The sequence below is a fragment of the Pholis gunnellus genome (genome assembly GCF_910591455.1).
Source record: "Pholis gunnellus genome assembly, chromosome: 10".
NCBI lineage: Eukaryota > Metazoa > Chordata > Actinopteri > Perciformes > Pholidae > Pholis > Pholis gunnellus.
The window spans coordinates 20,308,904-20,322,165 of NC_136537.1; the positions used below are offsets into that span (position 1 = coordinate 20,308,904).

General features: G+C 38.9%; 1 protein-coding gene across 1 annotated transcript; it reads right to left on the bottom strand.

Moving 5' to 3' along the window:
* Window positions 1-4,808: 4,808 nt before the first annotated feature.
* Window positions 4,809-6,656, bottom strand: lingo2 (leucine rich repeat and Ig domain containing 2; the record flags this gene model as incomplete). Its single annotated transcript, XM_079168035.1, has 1 exon — window positions 4,809-6,656. Exon 1 carries the CDS (start codon window positions 6,648-6,650, stop codon window positions 4,809-4,811), a length of 1,842 nt encoding a protein of 613 aa, XP_079024161.1. The 5' UTR covers window positions 6,651-6,656.
* Window positions 6,657-13,262: the final 6,606 nt, after the last annotated feature.

Genomic DNA, 13,262 nt, shown 5'->3' on the forward strand with positions numbered 1-13,262 from the left:
CTAGTGTGTGGGATCCGGCGCCATTTGCAGTGAGATCGCAGGTTGCAACCAACTCGAACTTCTTCCATGTGCCAAGCGTGTAGGAGAACCACTGGCTCCGTGAAGATGACCTGCTCCGTATATATAGATACAAACGCCTCATTTCAAGGAAACGAAAACACAACAAATCTTTGTTTCAGGTGATTATATGCGAAAGAAAACATACTGATTTAATATTATGTTGCATTTCTGCTAATACATCCTAACATAAATTGTGATCAATCAATCAATCAACGTTCGGGGCCTGTTAAAAAAATGAAGCTTGGGAACCACTGATGTACTGAAAACTCATATAATATAACACACAGGAACATTATGCTCTTCGTTCTTGTTTAGGTGAATGCTGATCCTTATGCGGTCACTTCAGTAATGATGGCTGCTTTCTATAAAGGCAGAAGGAAAGGAAAGAAATGAAAACTGGAAAAGCGTTTTTAGTGATAAAACACTTTTGTTATTAAAGGTGTTTGACCAATTTAGAAACCGTCTGTCATCTTCAATTGTAATGACTGAAACATTTAAATGATCTATTTCATTGATTGATAGGGATAAGCCAGACTCTGAAAGGATTTTTTATGTGCAGCTTGATCCAATAATTGTTCTATTTCAGTAGAAACTGCATTAGTAATTTTAGGCTGAGAGACACCCATCTGTTTGGCAAAATTATCCTCACTAATGAGTGTGAAAATAAAGAGTGGTCAAATCATTCAATAACTGATAAGAGGGAGACAAACAGCTGCACATTGCCAACAGCTTTTCACATGCAATCAAAATGCATCAATCAAAATGTATTCAATTAGTATAAAGAGGTCTGCATAACAAAACGGATTATTGTGACTCTCCCCATGGAAATGCAACTTACACAGATTCAAAAATCCAACGCCTTTCATACACACCTCAGTACCCAGAGTAATGTCTATTCCAGCTATTTGTGTTAACATACACATAATCAATGGGTTTTCTTATAATGATGGATGCCATTCATTTTTATAACTCTTTCAAATAATTTAAGATGAAAGGATATATTTTAGAAAAAGTACAAAATAGTGCTTTGAGTGCATTTGGGACCGTATACTATGTTGCACACTATGTGCAACCAAAGACGTTTTACAAGGTTCAGCGAAGAAAACATTTTTCATATAATTTGTCTAAATGAACGCTCTGGACGTGGGCAGCGCTGACCTACAAAGTTAACCTTGTTTCTTTTTTCCCCCCTATTTTTGGAAAAGATGTAGCATTTGGTGCTCTGATTTTCTGAAGCCTCCCAGGGGACTACAGGCTCAGAAACCAAAGATACTCTGTGGCTCTTAATGAGACGGCACAAATGAGGGACAGCACAAGAGATGCATGCTTTGGGAAAAGAAGCGGGAAAAAAATCCAATCATTTCTGATGTGTCATACGAGTAGAATAAATTGCTTATGTCTGCAGAAAGCAATTACTGTGTATCATCACGACAGTCTTTTTGCAAGTGTTTCCTAACGTATTAACACCATATCTTTGGATAATAAGCTGTTAATCAGCAGTTGATGCAGAGCAGTTTCTATACTGCACTTTACATTTCTATTCAGTGGGTGCATGATTCATATTGAGGAACAATACAAGAAACAGTGATGCAGGTAATGAAGGTCTGCTATGGTGATTTGATCCAGATAACTTTTCTAGAAGGGCGTTAAGACCGAATTTCTGCACATATATTCAAGATTTCTATATGATATGTGATAATGAACATGACAATGTTTATTATGACGTATGATTGATATTTAGAAATATGCCTTCTGCATTATTGTTGTGATGTACTTTGTCTCCAGTATACATTTTATTGAATTGTGTTTGTCAGACTTGCTATAGAAACTTAAATATAGCTGTTGCATAAAGCTTCCTTTGAGTGACTAAGACAGCCTGTCGCACAATGCATTATGGGTGAAATAAGACATTCCACAGAGGAAAAAAAAAAAAAGGTGAACGTGACAGCAACTCCAGAAAAGGTAAAACAGTCTTTAAAGATGTTCAGAAACAATACAAGAATTTGCAACAAGAATTTAAAAAAATGTATGGGTAAACAGTTGAAATAGTTAACTAGCAACAAAGCTCTCACCTTAGGCTTAGACGGGGGAGAGGTGTCTTAATATGTATACAACAGACAGGCTTAATCAGACTAGTCTAACATGACTATCTAAGATCAGTCTAAGGCCAAGACTAATCTAAAACTAAGTCTATGCTCCTGGTCATTAAAAAGAGGAGGAAGGCACAGTAAGCTTCAGTGATTGTATCACCTTATTTTGACCTCATTTGGCCATTTTCAATTAAAATCAATTCCATTTATCTATATAGCGTTAAATGATAACAGAAGTTATCTCCAGCCACTTTTCATATAGAGCAGGTCTTGACTGTACTCCATAATTTACAGAGACCCAACAATCCTTTATGAGCAAGTAATGGGGCAACAGTGGCAAGAAAAAACTTGACCTTAACAGTTAGGAACTTTGGTCAGATCCTGGCTCTGGGTGTGCGGCCATCTGCCTCAATCGGTTGGGTTGAAAGCGAGGGAGAGAGAAAGAGAGAGAGAGAGAGAGACAGAGAGAGAGAGAGAGAGAGGCGCAATTTTAAGAGAGAGAGAGAGACACGCAACTTTAAAGCAAGTGTCTTATGCATACACACACCACCTGTTGGCAATTTACAATAAGTGACAACATAAAAAGTAATTGGTGCTCAGTGTGTGGCCATCTTCGGTTCAAAAAGCAACACTTCCATGACCAACACCTCATTTGGGTGTGCTTTCCCCACCAGCTATTGCTGTTTCAGAAACTGTACAAGGGATAAAGTTTCCTTGATTGTTTCACACACTACTTTAGAGAACATACTCGTGCATTTATAAGTAACTCAATTGGAAAAATTGGAAAAGATATATGAACATATCTTTTTTTTAACAGTAAATTTGAATGGGTTTTATTTGTTGAGAAAACTCAAATGTAATGTGCAAACCTTATGCTGACCTGTATGCACGATGCAAGTCAGAACTAGTGGGTGGTTCACCATAGTTTGCATGAGGCAATTACTGATTAAAGCATACATCAGAACAATTTAATGGTTCTTAGGTAACATTTTTTCTTTGTTGTAGCATAATATGCAGTTTTACTGGAGCAGTTCCCTATGACAAGTAGGCCTAGTACATTTATGGAAACTGAATTGAAATGCAATGGCAGAGATTTTTGTAATCCAGCTGTGACTTCAATAAATCTATACAGCACAACAGTAAATGTTTGGTAATGTACTGTCATGGGATTGTCCATATTATTATACAAAATATTAAAGTTTAGCAATACTGAGACAGTTTTCTTACACATTACTGTTATCAAAATGAATGAATTTCATAGGGAAGTATTACAGCTGTGCATCATTGCAACATGTTAATATATTGGTATTTTTAAGTACGGTATATGTAAGTAATAACATATCTCATATTTTTATATACTGTCATGTTGTACCAAATGGACAAGTTACATTTCTTATTAAATGTTTCTGAAAACTTAAAGACCTGGTCATGAGTTCATGAATAAAGTACACATTCCTTATGTAATTGTTGCATGTTGTTGCATAACTTTCTTTACTCGTAAGAGGACTGTGATGTCCATCATTGAAGCTGAAGAGAAGAAGATTTCATTACGTATTAGCCATTTAGTCGGACTCATTGGTACAAATACATCTTCATTTATTTCACATACATTTTTTTTTACTTTTACTTTGAAGTTTTCACAATCTAAATGATTCAACAACAAAATGAGGAACTACCACAACAAAGTCCAAATTTCCTACTGGGGAAAATTATGCAAATGTCACTGTAGTAAAATTGACACATGTATTTTGCCAACCAGCAACGGTACAGTTAAAGTAATAAAAAAAGAGACAAAAATAGGACAAAGAGGTGGTTCATAGGTACTTTGACCAATACTGGGTCACCGTTATGTTAATCCAAGTGAACAGTGTTTGAGGACTGATTTTACATAAATAAAATCTTTTTTCTTCTTTTTTTTCATTGATAAATAATATATATATTTATTAATATCTAGGAGTCAATTGGGGGAGCGGGGACATATAATCACCCATAGAAGCCCTTCCTGAATCCATGGAAACTTCAAAAGTCTGAAGAGTGTTCTTGCTGAACATATCGGGTATATCAATTTTGGCTAATGCATCCCATGAATATTGCTATGAATAGTTCTTTTGGATGAATATACATGTACATAATGAAGCATTAGGTACATATATGCAAAGTATGGAACATAGGAAATGATGGTCTGTTTCATTGATTTGTTCAGTGAATAAGCATGGCGCAAGACTAAACAAAGTAGGTTAATAGCTTAGTTACAAATTTGTACTGTACATGGTTCAGCCAAGTCTGTAGATCCAACCCAAAACTGAAACGTTCTTCTTTTGGGCATATAAACTTCAAAAAGCTGATAAATGACACCTATTCCCTTCAGGTCCCCATAGTGGCAACAGTATTCACTCCTTATCCATGTTGAAGAAGTTGCCCGCTGGCAGTCGTGTCAGAGGATGTCCTACTACGTCTTTCGGTATTTGAAACACAGAATATTCAAGCATTATGTCAACATCCAGTGATTTAAGATACTGCTCATCTTGTTATGATGCCCGAAATGTTTTCACTACCACTCTCCCTGAAGCAGTGGGAAGTTCAGTAGTCTGATTTTCAAAAAAATACATTGTACTTTGGGCATTTCCACAATCCAGAATCTTGGATCTATAAAAGAAGTTACATCATTTTCATGTTAAAACGACGAGGACCAGCTTGTCCCTCTGCGGAGTCAACGTTAGTGCCGTTAGACTTTGACCGAGGCACATATTCAACATCTATGTTGTTTTTATGTTTTCCTTTCCCTCTGCTCCAAACGAAAAGAAGCAGGAAACAAAACAAGACCACTCCCAGGAATGTGAAACAACCCATGGCAGTTGACACTAAAATAGTCTTTAGGTCTAAACCGAGGGTCACACCGGCCGTGGCGTTGGCAGTGGTATTGCTGGGATCTGTGTAGTACTGGGTCCTGTTAGCATACAGTGATCCCAGACTTTTCACCGCCAATGAAGTCATCAGGGTGTCATTCCCAGCACTGTTGGAGGCAAGGCAAAGGTACACGCCGCTGTCTTGCACCTCTGCTGACTTGATCTCCAGTGTGCCATTGTTGTGGACGGTAACTCTTCCATGGCTCCTACTTGTCAGAACTCGTCGACGTGGGGACAACCAGGACACCAGGGGCCTTGGTGTTCCTTCAGCACTGCAGCGCAACATCGCCTGCTGGCCCTCATCCACAGTGATTGTTTGTGTTTTGTTCTCACGAATTTTTGGCTTGGTACATGTCACGTAATAAGACAGGAGAGTCTCCTTAAACTCTTTAAAAGGCCTGCCACGAATACCTTCAGGTGTGCTGCACTCTGGCTGCGATTCCCCAAAGAAGATGGAGTGCCTTTTCTGTAGGATCCACATGAGACGACAGTCACACACCAAGGGGTTGTTGTCAATCAGAAGAACCTCCAGAGCCTCAGGAGACTGAAAAACACCCTTCTCCAGTGTATCCAGTCGGTTGTGAGAGACATTAAGGACTTTGAGTCCCCGCAGGCCCTGGAAGGCATACGGTTCAATGGTGGTTAACTGAGTTCCAACCAGATGGAGCTCTTGAAGCCGTACCAGTTCCATCAGCATCCCGCCTTCAATGTGCCTGATGCGGTTGAAGGACAGGTTGAGGTTTGTCAGGTAGGGCAGATGCTTCAGGGCTTGGTAAGGGAAGGAGGATAAGTTGGTGTTGGTTATGAACAGAGCGGTCAGGTTTAGGCCATGCAGGGTGTTGGCCGGCACATGGTCTAGAGAATGCCAATTATCAATTTCTAAATGCCGCAGCCGGAACAGCTTTTTGAATGAGTAAGGATGCAAAGTGCTGATGCTGAGGTATCGTAAATGGAGGCTGACCAGGTTATGCAGGTGGGAAAGGGCCTCAGTGGGTACAACTGTAAGGTTGCACCTTTCTAAGGTTAGCATCTCCAGGCTTAAAAGTCCACTGAATGCACGGTGAGAAATGTAAACCAGATCATTGTCACCCACTTCCAAAAACTTCAGATTGTGCAAGTCCTGGAACATGTAATCCAGTAGGACTACGATCTTGTTGTCACTTATATCCAGTTGGGTAAGATTTGTTAAGCCTGCGAAGACGCCCAGAGGAATGAGCTTGATACGATTGCTCTTGAGACTGAGTGAGTGCATGGTAAACAGGGCGTTAAAAGCTCCAGGCTCAACATAACTGATAATATTTCCACTGAGGTCAAGTTCCTCAAGCCCAGGAAAGGCAAAAAAATCATCAGGATTGATCATTGTTAGCTTGTTCTTACTAAGGTCCAGGATCCTGGTCTCGGTCGGGATGCCGTCCGGGATGGTGGGCATGCGCTTGCGGTGACAGACAACTGCCTTGGTCTGCGCTGAACACTCGCAGCGCGAGGGACATCCCAGGGTGGAACCCACAAAGACAGCCACGAGGGCCAGTCCCAGGAATGGTTGCCAGCATGAGACGACCGTGTGCAGCATGACTTTGCTCATACAGTCGACCATTCTGTCACGGTTCTGCACAACAAGAGGGAAAGAACAAAGACAGAAAGAGAGAGGTTAGTCACTCAGGAAGGTGGTGGCTTTGCTAGTAATGTTGGTTAATATTACAAACAACATGACAGGACTGGTAAAGAGAAAAATAGCCTCAGGTGCCTTTACTAGTATTGTGTATAATTGGATAGACCTCGCTGCACACAAATTTCACATTCCTTCCATCCTCTTCCCATCTAATTATTTATTCAAATACAGGCTGAACTGCTCCACTCCATATTTTGGTTGGGTATTTCTTAGTCTTTGAATTAAAGAACATCTTTCTCTTGAATAAGTTTACTCTCTTTGTTTTCCTTTCACCCATGGGATACTGATTAAGGCACAACAGTGCTGGTTAAAATGCTTCCCTGGTCTGTGTGTTGGTACTTATTTTGATTTTCACCAAAATCAAATTATGTATGTGTCATTGTATCCCTTCAGATAGTTTTGATAGTGTATACTGCAAATCTAAGCCAGAAAACCAAACGCATATCAGTTGGACTCTGTGCACACATGTTGCATCTCTACTAGACACGGTTTGTTTTTTCACACATATCACCAGTCTCCATTAAAAAAAGATACTGCACTCTCTCTCCCAGAAGAAACCAATACAAACATGCTAAAGTGGAAGAATGAAAGAAATCAATCATGAAAAAAATGCTTGGCCCTTTATGCAGTTCATGGACAAGTGTGACCGAACTCAATCAACAACAAAAAATGTTTTACCACAAAGGTCTCAAAAGCCAATAAACAGAAGGTCTGAAATTGAATATTTTTAATCCAATTTAGAAACCGATTCTAACAATATGCAAACAAATGATGGATGTACAAAATCAATCATTCTGGTAATTGTTCCAAATCCATTCAAATAAGTCCAATGGCAAACGAGAGTCAGCCTACCTGATAGATATTTCACCTTGTAAGTAATTCAAAAATGAGAGAAAAATCTATCAATTTACTCCATTGTCATGCCAATGTTTTTCTCTTGATCAATTTCAACATCCACTTTATAAAACCATGTCTTGGTTGTGCAAGGCTGCTACAGCAAAGCAAACATCATTATGCAGCATAAATTAATAAAAAAAGAATTCTTATGTCTACTTTCTGTACTTTTGCAGTGAAGAATATTGAGATTAGCCCACTCCGTTTTAAGTGACCTTGCTGGAGGCGTACATAGATACATTAGGTGAGAAATATCTGGCTTCTTTTGTACATGTGGCTCACCTATACATCCTTTCAAAAATAATATATGCAAATCAAAATTAAATCATATTTTCATCTATTCTGGCGAATGGTTCAACATTCGCCAACATTCATGGTTCATGTGTCTTTGTAACTTTAGAGGGTTAAAACACCACCTGATCCTTCCTAAATCTACTTGTTATGCAGTTGTTTCCTTCCATGTGCCTACTCATATACGTATATCACATAAGCACCTGCTCATACATTCCAAATGAGAACATGAAGATGAGCATAATAAAAAAACGAATGCACTGCTTGCCACAAACAGACGAGGTGAGAGGTTGCAAAGATTGCAAACCATCTCAGCCTCATTTGGTGTTTCATGGGCTGAGCTACATTTAAATCAGGAGAGGAATAATCTGAATTTCTCCCCAGGCTTTTAATATGCATACAGATTGTGGTACAAAGATAATATGATGGCATACCCATCTAAAGAGAAACATTGATATGATCTTAAGCATTCCTGCTCTACAGTATATCTAGATGGTGACACACACATCTGCCATAGTATTCATGTGCATGTTATTGGCCTGTGTTTTATGTTGTTTTTATCCTATAAAATATGTGCATGTATTCATGGCATTTGTGCATCATGTGTTGGCATTTGGATCAGTAACTGATATGCATTGTTTTTTCTGTTTGGCTCTCTCTACTTCCCCCTTGCTCCACTTTCTAAAAAGCTACATCGCAATGGTTAGTGGGCACTGTGTGTCTGGCTCTCGGTTGCTGCTGACTTGGCCCGTTTAAATGTTCAACGGCTTTGCAGTTTATTGGTAATGCAGAGCTAAATCCTTGCTCCTTGCATTAAAAGCGGTACCTCATATAATGCTCAATGTTCATGGTAACACACTAATTGCCTGAGTCCGTCTTCTCAGATAACTATTATTGCTTTCATTTTGTGAATTGTGATCCAATCACAATATTTTTAAGCTCCGACCAAAGTGTGTTTTTGGAATCAAAGTATCGAACACTGTTGGGTACCAAATCTTAACACAGTACCTGATTTTATTAATGATTTATTTGATTTATTTTGTATAAAATCAAGGCAGTATGATTCCTATGCAGCGGTTTGTGTAAACCCAAAATTAAACATTCTTATAGTCAGTGTAGTCAGGTACTGAAAAAACCCGTAAACAACGCTCAATCCTAGTATTCAGTGCAATACTCAATGATTAAATCAATAAAATGACTTTCTAGTTGGCTAACGTGATTGTGCCACACACACGCACACACACTCTCATTTCTGTACAGGAGGTTTTTCTTGTGTCTCCCTCTGCAGATTCCTCCCACATAATAACCACCTTAGGCACACACACACACATACACACAGTCCACATAAATTGCAGCACCATATGATTCAATGGTTTACTAAGAGGGGGTCTAATCAGTATAATGATTGGGCTTCTTTGTAACAGAATGTAATCAGAGTAAGAGTGAGCCTGCGATGTGACCCCTTCACCTGGGCACTGCTGAATGAGAGAAGCATAATGCAGGAGCATCATTAGTGGCACCAGCTGAAGTGTCTCCCAATGCAGGAGCACATAATCCACAGAATAGGCAGCTGCCCTAGGGCAACTTCTGCAAATAAAATCCTAATTATCTGGTCATGTACGGTTGATGTCTATGTGTGAGTACATCTCACTACTTGTATTATAATGTTTCTGATAATTTGACCAAGAACAACATATAATGAATGTATCTTGTGTTTTATTCTTGCACTGATTCATTGTGTGCTGATTGTGCCCTTCAAAATAAAAGACAAAATACAGGATGGTACATTTTTGTGACCGAACGTATTCAATAGCATGAAAAACATTTTCTCTAACAAAAACACTTTTGATTTTATAATGGCTTTTCGGCCCTGAAGGAAAAAAATCCTTTTAGCAGTGTAGCTTGCATTTCTGTCAACGTCTCTGATTAATGTGCATAACTGGCACAATGTAGACGATGTGAGATCAAGGTAAGAGTGTGGTAGCAGAACGAATATGTGGTGTTCACCAAACAGATAGAAGAAGCAAAGACAACCAGTCTCTCCACAGAGATCTCAGTAGACCATGATATATTACAGCCTCAAAACAAAATGAAAAGTCAGTCACACAAGCCAGTTGAAGCTAGGGTGGGTGTGTTTTGTAATTTCTTTTCGTTATATTTCTTGAAATTCTGTAATAACACCGTAATTATGAACTCATTGCGCTTCACTAGAGGCTACCGCAAACTGCCAGCTTGACAGCTGGGAACACTCACAACAACCATATTCCTTGTTTACATTCATTAATATATGTTAATGTTGTGCAGTGATAGAGATTTACTTCATTTGTTTATCAGTCACATGCCTGTGTTTATATTAAACATAAATAGTTTTCATTGTTTTGGGTGAAATAATCAGAAGTAGTAGTAGTAGTAGTAGTAGTAGTAGTAGTAGTATAAAGGCAACATTATAGGCCTACTCTATACATAGATTATAGATACTATAAATAAAATGAAAAAAAAAACTTTAAATGAATATATTTTCTTTGATATTCTTGTCATATACAGATACATAATGATGATTGTTGGGTAATATGTATGCTGACATTCCCCAATGTGAAGTATCTGTTTGAACATGTGATGAGACAATACGATGGTGTGTGTGTCTGTTTTATAGCTAGTAGCTAGTGTGCACTAGGGGCCGTCAGCGGTCACTGGAGCCCATCATAACTACCTCAAGCCACTCGTTTATGGTCGTAATGATAATTCTCAGGGAGTGGCTTTGGATGGAGGCCTGTAGGAATGGGCTAGGTGTTTTTGGTTGGATCATTTTAAACTCTAGCGAGCTATTGCTAGTTTCTCCAATATTACCTACCCGAGCTTTACGAATAACATGAAATGCAACAATTTGGAATATAAATTAATATTGAAATATTGACCGCAGGGTAATTTTTTCACAACATTTCCTTTTCATGTCAATACTCTGGAAACTCCCAGTGACATTCAGTTACAGTCCTGTGACAGCAGAAATCCTGCAATGCACTTAGAGATAAGACTGCACAGTTAAGGTGTTTCTGTAATGTGGCCCCTGACCCACATTAGTGCGGGGTTGGATCCTAAGAGGGGGAGGATAACAACTGACTCAGCATAACTCAGTGAACAGCTGTTACGCAGGGGTGCTGAGGTCGCCTGCGCAATGCCATCATCCCAAGCATATGTACACAAGTGGCCCAATATGAATCTCAAACTTTCATAATACTCCAGACCATTAAATTATGACGTGCTCTTCCACGATGACAAATATATGAGAACATATTTGTCTTGGCTCATTTTTAATACGCACACAGTTTTCTTTTCCCATCACAAACCAATTTCCATATGAATCGCTGAAAACATGCGGGGCTCGTCCATCCCATGATGCCACTCTTTACTTTTCAACACAGCCTGGGGCTAACTAGTACGAGGATGAGTAGGGATGATGTTTGTCTTTAGTGGCAAAACACCAGCCTGAATACGCTGTTAGTCATGATTCCACTGACAAAAAAAGGCTTACATTACCTCACACTAAATATTCACATTAATTACAGGTATATTTTCTCCATCTTTTTGTCAGACTAATATAGCTTTGACCTCTCTTGACTGGGTGTTGAGGTGAGTGAATGCTACAAGAGGATTTATCAGACAGAATTCGAGAGGTGAGAGGGGAACTACTGAATACAGGAGATTGCAATCGCTCCCCGGGCAGGCAACGGATATCTTCCGCAGGGTCATTGCTGAATTTCTGTCTCGGTATCTTTCTTTCGCACAACCTCACCATGTCTTTCATCTTGCTCGCTTTTTAACTTCTTGAGTGTGTGTGTGTACCATCCCTAATTGATATTTGTGTCACTATTTCTATGTCACACATTGCTTAAACTATTCATTATTATTACAAATGTGCTTATGTTATTGTTAGTATACCTGGATGTGTGAGCTTCACTGTGCAGAATGATGATGTGTGTGCAGAGTTAAGTGGTAGAGTCTCCACATTTGGAACAGATTTTATTTAAATAATTGATCTGAGATATAGGACCTACAGTACGCAAAGTGGTGATGATAGAATAACAAACAAGTGCATGTGAAATTTAAAAGGTTAAGTCAGTAACATTGTCGTTTAAAAGGGTGGTAAATTACTGTGGTTATGGCTCATTTACCGTACATTATTTCAGACTGTAAAACCTATGGATGTGCAATAACACAGCGAAGAAATATCACAGTTGTTTAAAAGTAATGATATGCACTAAGTGTGTAAGTTTGATTTGAAAACAAAAACAACACTAAAATGCAATGAACACAGTTCACAAATGATGATCTTATGCTGCAAAGTCCAGCATCTTGGACATAAAACTTGTTTACAGTGTACGGTGATTTCAAAAGGAAAAGCCTGGCAATTATTTATTCATTGATTCTCTTTTACAGGAAAAAAAATCAACAGTAAAAATGAGTTCACATCCTGCTTTGTTCTTTTACTTTTGTACGCATTCATGCACACAGAACAACAGCAGGACAAATGAATATACAGACATGGTGATTTTAAACACAGCCGTGGTCCTCCAGTAAACATTCTCTTCCCTTTTAATCTCCTCTGAGTTACTGCCGCTAGAAACCACAGAAACATGGTCATTTTAATTGGAACAAATTAAATCTAGCAATCATGGGTCAGTTTGCTCATCAGTGTCTCTCCCCCTGCCGGGCAGAGTGGACGCCCCACTATCAATGTTTGATTTCAAATTATTTACCAACTAATTACCCCAACAGCTCAAGTATGGAGCGAATATAATTATGCTAAATGATAAATCAAATCACTCAATGGTAGACCTGACTTTACAGGAGGGCTGCTTGTTAGACTGCAACATGATCTTGGCAACGGAGGGTTTAAAGTCTGACTTAATGTGATCAGACGCAAATACATTGAGTGTGTCTTGAAATCACAGTTTAACTGCATATGAGTTATTGGTACTCTTAAAGTACTTTTTAAAAATCACGTGTTTTGTATTAACTTGAATGCGGGCTGTAGGGGCATCAAACCTGTTCATCCGTTAAAGGATTATATAAGCAGACACTTCAACAGCGAACATGAAAATCAAAGTTGGCATAATACGGTTTTTCCGCACTAGCAATGACACTGTTTGTCACTGGTCGACTTTGTAACCACTGCATTCTGTTTACGCTTTACTCTCTTAAGCCGTAATCCTGGCAAACTATTGGTTGTAAACATTTTGCTTTGGCTTTCATCTGAGGGGTAAGTTTGAACACCCTGAACGCTCACAAGGCGCTTCTTATTTTGCTCAAGTAGTTTGAGGATTTAGATAACAACTTGGCCTCTGTGCAATCAAC